We start from the raw sequence: 11,948 nt of genomic DNA on the forward strand, positions 1-11,948 counted from the left end.
CTTGGACGCGGCGGATGCACTGCTGTCCGTGGCGCAGAGTGACACCTACCAGACGGATGGCGGCTGGACAGTCCGGTGCGTGGCCCCGGCGGCGGGGGGAGATGGCCCGGCTGATCTCGCCCTTCCCGGACCTCTCCCCTGCCCGGACTAACGCCCGCTCCTTGCCACTGGACTCCCCCCCCCCCCCCCCCCCCCCCCCCCCCCCCCCCCCCCCCCCGGTGACTGGAGTTCAGCCCCCCCCCCCCCCCCCCCCCCGGCCCACCCCACGCCTGCCGCCGCGATACGACGCCACACCCCCCTGGGCGCCGGCGTAAAGCATGGCAGGGATGCCCCCGGCGATTCCCCTGCCAGGGGGCTCCCTTCCGGGCCGGCCGGACCGGGTGTCACCAGGCCAGATGCCGAAGCAGGAGCTCCCGGGGGGAGGGGGCGCTTGCTGCACGGGCGGGATGGTTCGTCCAGGGAGCGGGGGACATGGGCGTCCTGGCGGCGCCGTGGCCGTGGCCGTGCTTATGGGGCTATGGTGGCGGAGGCGCCGGCCTGGCGTGTGGCCGCGATATTGCCGGTAGTCCGGGTGGGGAGTTTCCGGCGGCGGGCCGAGCCCTGGCGGCGGTTATGGGCTGCCGGCGGGCGCGATCTCGGCGTGCCCAGTCTCCGAGTCTGCGGGCTGCCGCGGGATCCGGGGGCGTGGGGGGGGGGGGGGGGGGCATCTCGAGCCAGGAGCTCTCCGGGTTGTGACGGTCGTCTCGTCGAGGTGCCGCTGCATGTGGAAGTCGAAGGAGCTGGCCGTTTCCTTGGTCAGGGGCGGGTAGTCCATGTAGAAGACGAGGACTTTGTTCCGGCGAAGCGTCTTGCCCTATGTGTCCGGCCAGCCAATGGCCCAGGGCGGCGATGTGGCCCGGGGCCCGCGGGCACCCGCAGGGATGTGCCCATCACGAGCGGGACATTCGGCTTGCCCATGTGCCGGTGAGCGGGGAGCGGGCATGGGGGGTACATGGTCATGGGGGCGTCGTCTCCCGGGGGGTGGGTGGTGTGCGGGGGGGGGGGCCGGGGGGACCGAGAGGGAAAGGGCGGTGCGAGAAACCAGCCTGGGGGGTGGGGCGGTAAAAAACAGCCACTCGAGAAGAAGGAGGGCGACACAAACGCAGGGCGCGAATCCATGGGCAGATCCCAGAGCAACTGACAAGAGACCCATAGAGAGCGGATAAAATAACGGTCCGAGGAAGTGGCCAAGTCGAGCGTAAAGTTCGAGTCCGTGGGTAGATCATCGGCAGAAACTTACGTAGTCCGATCTTGGAAGAGAGAACAAAGCGGTCACTCAAGGGGGCGGGGAGAATTAAAGTGGCCGCCCAAGGGGGGGGTGGGGGAGGGGGGAATAAAAGTGCCTACCCAGGGGGGGGCAGCGGAAAACGCAGGGTGTAAGCCCAGGCGCCAAAGCCCAAGAAAGGAGCACGCCGGCCAAGACCGAGTAGGGAGGCAGGGGCAGCATCCCCCCCCCCCTGGGCCCGAGATTATGAAACAAAAACGCGCCCCTCCGCCAGCCAGGCTGGGGCTCTGGCGACCGGCGACACGAGAAAAAACGAGAGTAGGTGTCGGCAATCGTCATCACGTGCGTGTATTTTTGTGTCAGTTTCTCGATATGTAATAAAATTATATTCCCGTTGAATTAAAATCCACCCATAAGTAGGCACTTGCATCTTTTCCGCCTTGCGTTAGCATATGCACCCCGATGGTTTTCATTTTCAGTATAAAGCCGCTAGACAAAGACGTGATATGGTTATAGCTATGTTTATGGTTATGGTTGTGGGTTATATGTCTGGCTGTGCGACCATGTACATGGTTGTGGGTTATGCGTAAATTGTGGGGCGTGCGCATGGTTGTGGGTTATGTGATTGGCTATTGGGCCGTGCGAATGGCTGTGAGGCCATGCGCATGTCTGTGGGGCTATGAATATAGTTGTGGGGCTATGGCTACGTTTATGTCTATATGGGGTTGTGTCTACGGTTATGTCTATGGTTGTGGTTAGGCGCACTATGGGACTTGAAGTAGAGGGCCTTACGAACCAGGGAATGCGATGTCGCCTGGAAGCAGGGAGACTGGCAGCTCGCGGCCCGAGCCGAGTTAGCGGGCGAACGGAAGAAAGAAGGAACACAATAAAATAACAAGAAGGGGGTTCGAGAGGAAGCCTTAGAACTGGTGTTCGCGGGCTGGACCGGTGCTTTCGGTGATGGTGTCCCCTTTTTGGCCTTTGGGTCGATCAAGGGGCAGATCTGAGAAGTCCGCGCTCGCGCGTACCGCCGTTCCTCTCCCGGGCTCCGGCGGCCAGACTCGGCCGTTGTCTTGCCCCGCCTTCCTCTGGGGAGGAGCGCCTCTTAGAATGTCAAATCTGCCAGGGGCATCCCCGGCACGTACGGAACCCTGTAACCATAATGTCACCTCCGGCGCTGCGTCGGAACTTCGCTCCGCTCACCTCCTCCCCACCTGCCTTACCTCGCCCTGCTTTGTTTTCCCCTGCTGTCGCCTCCCCGCCAAAATCTGGCCACACCCTCCACATGATCCGGGGGATCCCTTTTTTCACCTCCCTTCCCCCGTAGGTGGGTGTTGGCGTCGCCCGTCAACGATGCAAGCCATTCTCTCTCTCTGTCTCTCGTTTTCCCCTTATTACCCATGTATTTCCTCTTTTCTGGGCACCCCTGCCCCCCTTTTCTCGCCTCCCCTCCAAGGGCTCAGCACCTTGAAGGATGGTCATTCTCTTTGCCGAGGCCTTGACTTCCCGTTGCCGTGCCTCGGTACGCCGCTCCCCTGAAGCGCTGTGACTCAGTCCCTGATGTACTCTCTTTAAAGACGCAGATCACCAGCTTTCCCTTCTTTTGTTGTCGTGTCCACGTCCGAGTGGTGACCCTCTCGGGACGGAACACTCTGGGTGGTTCAGGGAAGGCCCCCACCGGTGCCGCAGAATCAAGCACCAGCACCGGAGTGTTTCAAGCCCCTAACAAGTGCTTTGGTTTACAGGGTGGCTTGTCGGCTGCCACCACACCATTACCATAACCAAGGTGGCCCTATTTTGCTCTTCCGGAGCTGGCCACGCCCCCGAGAGGCACCAGCTCCGGATCCCACTGTGTGTAAGCCTCTCCCCCCCCCTGCGAACCAACAAGTCCCTTTCCCGACCTATTGTCAACCGGCCTTGACTCGGCCGCTTATTGGGGGCTGGTGTTAATTGAGAGAGTCACTTGGTCCAGTGGCTGTAGCAGGGTTTACACGGGCTAAGCCTAAGTCAAGTGGGTGAAGCTTGACGAAGGGTACCAGTGTGATCAGCCACCCGGTCAGTGACCTCCAGGCATGAGTCGAGGGAACATACCAACCAGCGGTTCACGGTCGTCTGTTTCCAGAGCGAGTCAGTAACTCGACTTGAGGCGAGTTAGTGGCAAGCGAAAATACAAAGAAAACTCGAATAAATAAAAGGGGTTCGAGAGGAAGCCCTAGAACAGGTGTTCGTCGACTTGACTGGTGTGTCAGCAATACTTTCGTATACTCTTCGACACACAGCTGCTAAGGCCTTCACTTTCGGAGGGTTCCCTGCGAGAGCCCCCCTTTTGACCTTTGGGATGGGTCAAGGGGTGGATATGAGAACCCCGCGGTGGGACTTGTCCATGCGCGTATCTCCACGCTCGGTCGAGCGCCTACATCGCTCGACCTCGCTGGGCCACCCGGGTCGTTATCCTAGCCCGCATTCTCGATCAGGAGAATGCTATTGGAACTTCGTCCTTCTTTGGTTTAACACGTGAGAATATTGGCCTCACGTGTTGTTCTATTCAAGCTTACATGGGGATTCCACAACAGTGGCATGAAGCAGAGGGCGTACCGAACCAGGGAATACGATGTCGCCTGGAAGGAGGGAGACTGGCAACTCGCGGCCTGAGACGAGTTAGCGGGCAAACGGAAGAAAGAATAAAATAAAATGATAAAAGGGGGTTCGAGAGGAAGCCTTAGAACTGGGGTTCGCGGGCTGGACCGGTGCTTTCGGTGATGGTGTCCCCCTTTTGACCTTCGGGTCGGTCAAGGGGCAGATCTGAGAAGTCCGCGCTCGCGCGTATCGCCGTTCCTCGCTCGGGCTCCTGTCTAGGCCCGGGATAGGCAGCCACACTCGGCCGTTGTCTTGCCCCCGCGGTCCTCCTTAGAGGAACGCCATTTAGAATGTCAAACCAGTCACGGGGTATCCGGCACGTGTGGTTTGCAACTAACAAATGATTTGGTTAATCGCGAAAAGAGCCGGCCCAGTCATGCCCGGTCCAAACTTTCCGATTCCGTCTTCGTTGGCCCCTGCCGGGCGGGATAGGACCCGCTCGGGGCATTGCTCAAAAGTACCCTTTCTCAAGCGGGGCGACTTGCCGGCGGGCGACCGCCACCCGGAAAGTCCCGGCGGCCGAAGGCAAAGAGGGGGGGGGGATTGCGCACCTTGTGCATATTGGCATCGAAGACATTGACTGCGCCGGTGCGAGGGCAGGGCGAGGTGCTAATGGCTTCCGGGTCGAGCCCCAGCGCCTGGAAGGCCCGGGCGCCGGCGTTGTGCACGCCCTCCGGGCCGCGGAAGGTCGGGATGCCGGCCGCCGTGGACACCCCGGCCCCGAGGAGGGCTATCATCCGGCGGCCGCGGCCGAAGAGCGACGCCAGGATGTCCGGCTGGTCGGGCCGGGGGTGTCCGTGCGCCGGGGCGCCGGTGAGTTGTTCGGCTTTCTGGGCATGGGGGCGTGCCGGTGGGCCGGGCCTGGAGGCGGTGGTGGAGCAGGAGGGACCAGTGCGGGGAAGGGGGGCGGGCGGAGGAAGACTGACCCGGCCGTTGGCGAGGCAAACGCCGAGGCTTTTTTGCGCCAGCCGGTGCGGCCGGCGGGCCGGGCGGGGAGGGCGTATTATTTTTTTCTTCCCCCGGCTCGTCCGCGTCCCCGTCCTTGGCAATGTGCCGGTTATGGTTGTGGTTATCGGTTATGTGGTTATGAGCGTGGACGCACGGGAGGGCGTTGAAGGGGTCCGGCAAAGGGCGTACTGGAGGAGAACAAAGAATTGCATTGAATCGGGGGTCCGCCGAAAGTGCCTCACCCTTTACATGATGCTTGCACAGTCGGGCCGCTTGGACCAAGTTGATGCCCCGGCAGCCGCGTACGCAAAGCGCGGCCCCCAGATGGGCTACACGCGCAGATGCGGGGGTTCCGGGCAGGGCTCGTTGCAGACCCCCCTTTTTGTGAGGGAGCCTCTGGCAACCGAGTAAAATAAAAATCAAGAGCCCTGACCCTGGACGGTCGCTGTCGCATTCCGAGGTCTGCGCCGCATATCGGCACCCCCGATGGTCTCTGGGTGCTCCTGGTCTCGACGTCTCGTGCGTTCCGTTGGTGTAGGTGTGGTGTCTTCACTCGGTTCGGTCGAGGGTCGAGCAGGAGGAGTGGGAGGCTCCATAGGAGTGTCTGTAGGAGGGGGGCTGGCTCTTGGACGCCAGGGGGCGGCGTGGGGGGAAGGAGGGCGAGAGGTTGTGGGCTCAGTGTCCACAGGATCCTGCGACGCTGCTGGCGGAGGGTTGGTCGGGCCCGGAATGGATTTCACATCCGGGACATGTACCAGATCGGTTGTCCGTCCGTGCGGCCTGGAGGCAAGCTTCAGTACGTTGGTTGAGGCGAGGTCAGCCGGTCGGATGGGCGGGTGTGCCGCCTGTCCCGGGGATGGGGCCATGATCTTGTCCCGGTCGGTGGACACGGGAACGACGCAGTCCCCCGGCTGGATGTTGTGCGGGCGCGAAGTCTTCGCGCGCTTCTCCGTCCGCTGTTGTCCCTCCTTCTGGTGGTTCTTCCGGACCTCGGCCTTAGTCTCCGCATGAGATGGGGCATTCAGTTCCGAGATGGATCCGATCATGTCACCCGTCGCCGGTCCATGGGCGATGAGTTTGGGCGAACAGCCCAGGGTGGTGGGTGTGTTGTTGTACGCTTCTCTGGCACGCTGAAGGCCCTCGGCGAAAGTGAGGTGCGTCCCACGCGCCCACAGGGACATTCTTAGGGGAACGCACAGCCGGTTCAGCCGGCCCATTGGGCTGCGCCCGATGGGCCAGGCTGTGGTCTAGCATGGGGCCCCTTGAGAGCATTGCCCCACGGAACGCCGCGGACAGGAACACGCTTTCGCGGTCGGTCCGGATGTCGGGGGGTTCATACTTAAAGCACGGTCAATGGCCTCGGTGAGGATGTTGGCCGAGCATCGGGTGGGTACGATTGGCGCCCAGATGTGCGGCGCGAACAGGTCGATGATAACCAACACTCGGGTGTTGTCCTTCGCCGCCCGTCCTTGGGAGACGGCGAAGCCCATGGCCAGCGCCTTGCAGGGATCCGTTGGTGTACGGGCCCCTGCAAGGCGTGTACATGCTGGAGTTTTTGGGTTTGGTCGCTGCGCAATGAGGGCATCCCCGAAGGCATGTCCCCGCTGCCTGGCTGAAGCCTGGGCCGGAGAAGCCCGCTCGGGGGATGTTCATTGTGGCCGTCATGCCCGGATGGGCAAGTCCGGCCGCATTGTGGATGCATTCAGCCAGTGACGCAGCGCCCCCCAGTAGGCACTGCGATGCGGCTCCGATCGCACCAGATCTGCGGCGTCCGTAGTGTGGGGCTGGTCCAGTGCTGCGCCGCTGGATGGCTTGCGCCCGTTCTGCCAGATCGCGGGGAAGCTCAAGACGCCGCACGTCCGCGATCTCATGGTTTCCATTGTCAGCCGTGTTGGCTTGCGTGGCTGCGATCCATGCATCCTCCTCGGGACCAAGGTCGTCCGTCTTTCTCCGCGTGACGATGTGGTCCTGCACCCGCACGCCCCTTGCATTGGTGCGCGGGCCACCAACCCCGTCCCGACGCCGCATGGTGATGCTCATCGGGAGTCGAGAGAGAGAGAGGTAGTCCGCCGCCGTGTTCGTCTCGCCGGGCGTGTGGCCAATGCTGGCAAGGGGGAACTCGAGGCGACTTGTCCATCGGGCTTTCCGCGGGCAGGTGGCTTGCGCTGTCCGCCACTGCGCGATGATCTTGGGTATCGGTCATCACCGTGATGGGCAGACCGTTCTGCGCCAGGTGCTCCCAGTGCTCCAGGGCCATCAGCACTGCCCTGGTTTCCTCCTCGTAGGCGGGGGACGTCCGTTGCTCCTTCGGGATCCGCTTGGCGAAGAACTCGACCGGCCGGCGAGCCAACGCGTCCGACCCTGCCGCAACAGGGCTGCGCCCACGCCTTCGGCCGACGCGTCGCCGCAAGGGAAAAAGGGCGCCGAGATGTCCGGGGCCCGCAGCGAGCCGATGTTGGCAATGGCTCGCTTGGTGGCTGTGAACGAGGCCTCCGCCTCCGGCGACATGCCAAAGCGTGCCCCGGAGTCGATGTTGGCCAGGTCCATCACCATAACCGCGACCGTGCTGGGGTCCGGAATCCACGCTCGGATGAAGTAGGCCAGTGAGCCTCTGCAGCTCCTGCTTGGTGGGCGGAGCCGGCGGTGAGGGGATCTCTTCGCGCCGTGCATCCGTGATGTCCATCGCGCCTTCACCCAGCTCACGCCCAAGGCATCGGCCGCGCGGTGCGCCAAAGACACACTTGTCGATGGTGGGATTGGCGCTGGCGTGGTCCAGGGCGGCAAGCACCCGGTGAACGCCACGCACATGCACTTCCCATGCGTCGGAGTACACGGTGATGTCGTCCACGTAGAACGTGCACACGTCGGCCACTGGCGCCAGGGCAGTCTTGAGCGCAGCAGAGGATGCGTGTGTGGCCGGGTTGACCCCGACCGGCAGTCGGGTATGTTTGTTGCAGCCCTGTGCCACTCGGAAGGTGAAGAAGCGTTGCATGTCTGCGGCGATGGCGAGGTGGTGGAAGTTGAGGTCCAGGGTGGCGAAGAGCTTGTCCCCCCGCGACATGCTGGGCGACCTTCGGTCCCACGGCCAGACTGTGCTTTGGGACCTTGATCCGGTCATCCGGCGCGGGGGAGTCGCCACACACTCTGATGGAGCCATTCGTCTTCGGCGCAATCCCCAGCGGTGCGGCGTGGGCGATTGGCCCCGCCGGCACCACCGCTCCCGGCGTCCAGCAACTCACGAAGCCACTCCTGAACGCCCTTCCGGCCTAATGGGGCTCTTGGGCGGGAAGGTCCAGTTGGTACCTTCGACCGGTTCAAACGACACCGCCCGGGTGTCGCGCAAACGAGGGACCCCGCGCTATGAATGTGTCAATCAAAGGCTCGCACGATGGGCCCGAGGGGATGTGCAGGCCGGTCTGCAGCAAGCCGCCGTTCCCGTGGAAGTACGTCATAGCACTGGTCCAGCGACCACCCTCCCAGCCAGGGGGGGGGGCAGATCCTCATCCCGAGCGGCCGGAGTGGGGCATCTTCCTGCATTTCATGCGGATCCACGTGCGCACTCGTGTTCGCCGGGAACAGGCGCGTGCAGATCTCGCGGCTTGGAATGCCACGAGGAGCGGCGGTGTCAATGACGATGGCTTTGGCCGAAAGGGGGCCCGCGCTTGCGGATTCCATCCGGAGCTCGCGGGTGCGGTGTGCGGTGTTGACGCGCCGGTCGACCCGCCAGTAGCGCGTGGAACCCGCCACCGTCGGAAGCTGCCCCCCCGCGAACCATGCACCTTGGCACGGCGCTCACATCCGCGCATGGTGTCCAACATGAGTTGCACCTTCGGGTGGGAGGAGCTCTTCGGCGTTCGGACAAAAGGCGAGCGCTCCGGGGCCCGGTTCTTCTTTGGCCCGCCTTTTCCCCTCCTGGCCACGTGTGCCAGCCCCATGAAACGCGGCGCAAATTCGCCGGGAACCAAGCAGGCATTGGGGTTGGTATTGCGGTTGAAGGGAACACGGGGATGGCAGGTCGGGGCGCGGCGCTTCCGCGGGCACCAGGAGTCGGGTTGGTTCGATTTCCCTCTGCCCATCGGGCCTGCGGCTGCCGGAAGCCCAGGGTCCACCAGTCCGCTGGCGATTTTGGCGGTTCTTGCCGGCCCGGTGCGCCCGGGCGACCGGGTCCGCCGATGAAGATCCATGTTGGTCGGTTGGTGCCGGTGGAGCGGAAAGGCGCCGCGCCGGCGCAGCCAGTCAGTCGGCGGACAGGGTGGCGTTTGTCGGCAGTGGTCGCAGCCATTGGGCCTCGGCGGCGCCGACCTGACGCGACTAAACGCGGTAGGCCGTCAGCGTGCCCACGAGCCCCATGGCCGGGGTCATTCGCCGGGCCAAGTACGGAGATGTCGGCCGCTCGGATCGGTCGATGAGTGTGCTCCTCTGGCCTCCTGGAGCATGGGAGGCCAGCGGCCCCGCGGCAGTCTCGAGTGAGACCACCAGCGCGGTCGACTTCTGAATCCAGGTGGCTGCCTCTAGAAGATCACCCATGTTAGCGCAGAGTGCCGAAGCGTACTGCAGCAGGTGGTGGAAGGTGACCTCGTGGGGGATCGGGCCCAAGTCCTCGGTCAGGGCTGGCCCCAGGAGGGCAATGGCGGAGGGGTCCGGAGAGTTTTGCAAGCCGAGCCCCAGAGTGTGGCCCAGCCGAAGCAGGTTCGGCCCCGGATGGTCCGCGCACCGCATGGCGGTGAGGACGATGTACTTGGGCAGGGAGGATCGGCCGATGGGGTCGGACACCTGCTGGCTGCTCAGCCGAGGGTCCTGCTCGGGGTCCTTAGCCTGAACATCGGACACCTGGTTCTCAAGCGTCCCCGGGGCCTGCAGGATCTCGCCTTCAGGCTTTCCACGAAGGCAGCTGCCTGGCGGTTGACGGCGTCGGTCGACATGCCAGCGGCCTGGCCGGGACACGCTCCGCCAGACTGGTTCTCGGTGTTTGCCACGAATTCCAGGACCTTGGAATCGACAGTGGTAAGAGCATGGCCAGCTAGCTTGGGCCTGAGAGTGGATCCGACGTCCTTGCCATGGGTGGCGTCCCATTCACGGGCGCGCTCCATAACCGCCCAGGCGGCTGTCCTCCTGGGCGGTGTCCATGTGAGAGCGCAAAAGGTCCCTCTGCCCGGTGTAAGCCGGGTGCTCACGAACCACGGGACTGGTGCGCTTTCGAGTGAGGAGGGCCGGGATGGAAGAGTCCCGTAGGTGCGCGAGAAAAAAGCTCGTCTGGGCCGTGGTCTCGGCCATGCGCTGAGCCTCGGGGGAATATGTGCAGATGTGCTCACAGGTCAGGGGGGAGACTCCCGGCAAGGGCCTCGTGCTGCTGGTGTCGGCCAGCGACAAAGTAGAGGACGAGGCGATGCCGGGCAGCGTCCAGCCGGGTCGGGGTCTTCGATGATGTCCTTGCCCGTCGTGCGAAGTGGAGACCCCTCGCACAACATGACGCGGACCAGTAGCTGGATGGATTCTTGGATGGCCTGGACAGGAATGCAGACGAGGAAGATGGGAACAGGAAAGCCCATCGGGGTCTGATGGCGATCCCAAGCGGGCGCCGCGCGTGGCGGTGCCTGACTTTCGGGTGGTTTTTGCACCGGGAAGGTGGGGCCAAGACCCCCGATCAAGGACATGTTCACTGGTGGTTGGCGCGCACGTGCAGTCGACGGGGAAAGGCGAAGAGGTCTGGGCTGGGAGGCGCAAGGGGCCTCCATTGTTAGGCGTTTTCACAGACTTTCGGAGGGTGTTGAAAGGGTTCGGCAAAGGGCGTGCTGGAGGAGAACAAAGAATTGCATTGAATGGGGGGTCCGCCGAAAGTGCCTCACCCTTTGCATGATGCCTGCACAGTCGGGCCGCTTGGACCAAGTTGATGCCCCGGCAGCCGCGTGGGCATAGCGCGGCCCTCAGATGGTCCACGCGCGCAGATGCGGGGGTTCCGGGCAGGGCTCGTTACAGGTGTGGACGCGGGCACGCACGCCGCCGGCACGGCAGCACGTGCGGCTATGGTTATGGTTATGGAAACGTGGACACATAACCGGCGGGGTGTGGGCGCGCCGACGCGGGCGGGCAAGTAGTCGCCCGAGCAGACGGCGTCGAGCGGCCCTGGGTGGTGGCGAGAAAAAAAAAAGAAAGAGTGCACGAGACTCCGGGGTCCCGCCCGCGCCGCCCGGCCGGAAGCCGATGGAATTCCGATGCGACCAGCGTACCCCTTGCCGGGACCGTGTCAGGCAGGGGCCTTGTCTCGGAGGGGGCCCTCCAAGCACGATGTGGCTCTTTTGTCCGCCGGCCCGGGGGTGACCGGGAGTGCCGAGAGCGTGTGCTGGCGCAGTCGTGCGGACCGTCACTCCGGAGAAGAGACTCGGTGCGTTGTGTGCCTCTACCATAACTAGTTGGCATGGGGATACGAGTACCACGGTGTTGCGGACGTACGTACGAATGCGCGGAGGACGGGGAGCGGAAGAGGAAGGGAGAGAAAGAGAGAAAAAAAGAAAAAAGAATTAATAAAGAAAAATAAAGGATAAGAGAAAGAATTTAATAAATAAATAAAGTAAAAAAAAGAAAGAAAGAAAGGAAGAGAGAAACAACACGGGGGGGGGGTGAACAGGCAGCGGGCCGCACGTAGGGCCCTCCGGGCGGCCGAGAGCGCCGCGAGCGGCATTATATCATGACCTCCTCGTGATGGACATCCGATACGTTGGTAGTCCCAACGGTTATGTGCTTCGGCCAAGGCTGCGGTCCTCGCTCCTCTCGGCGGCATTTGGAATATGTTTTGAGGCAGTGGGGCATCGTACATTTGTCTTCATGGAATTTTAGCTTGATGCTGAATTGACGGAGGGATCCGTGGGCCAAAGCCGGACTTGATGTTGCGGCCCAAAGACATTATCGATAACTGGTTATGGTTAAGGACAAGGCACGGCACCAGGCGGCCGCCGGGTTGTCGTCCCCCAGTTATGGCGTCGGTTACGACCACTGCCATGGTTATGGTTATCTGGTGCTACAGGCCGATCTGGAGACAGGCGATCGGAGCTGCATCTGCCTTGTGGTCACGGTCACCGTGTCGTGGTTATTGCGGTTGTAG

The 11,948-nt window shown here is 63.0% G+C and overlaps 2 protein-coding genes across 2 annotated transcripts; both read right to left on the bottom strand.

Moving 5' to 3' along the window:
* Positions 1 to 4,116: 4,116 nt before the first annotated feature.
* On the bottom strand, positions 4,117 to 7,910 carry H696_06135 (hypothetical protein; the record flags this gene model as incomplete). The annotated part of the gene is made up of 6 exons (XM_009499892.1): positions 4,117 to 4,170; positions 4,453 to 4,731; positions 5,605 to 5,966; positions 6,198 to 6,348; positions 7,235 to 7,460; positions 7,591 to 7,910. The coding sequence occupies 6 exons, from the start codon at positions 7,908 to 7,910 to the stop codon at positions 4,117 to 4,119; spliced, it is 1,392 nt and encodes a 463-aa protein (XP_009498167.1).
* A 1,250-nt stretch (positions 7,911 to 9,160) lies between these two features.
* On the bottom strand, positions 9,161 to 10,503 carry H696_06136 (hypothetical protein; the record flags this gene model as incomplete). Its single annotated transcript, XM_009499893.1, has 4 exons — positions 9,161 to 9,740; positions 9,806 to 9,869; positions 10,024 to 10,126; positions 10,327 to 10,503. 4 exons carry the CDS (start codon positions 10,501 to 10,503, stop codon positions 9,161 to 9,163), a joined length of 924 nt encoding a protein of 307 aa, XP_009498168.1.
* Between the last annotated feature and the right edge of the window lie 1,445 nt (positions 10,504 to 11,948).

Source organism: Fonticula alba, assembly GCF_000388065.1.
Source record: "Fonticula alba strain ATCC 38817 unplaced genomic scaffold supercont2.19, whole genome shotgun sequence".
Classification (NCBI taxonomy): domain Eukaryota; order Rotosphaerida; family Fonticulaceae; genus Fonticula; species Fonticula alba.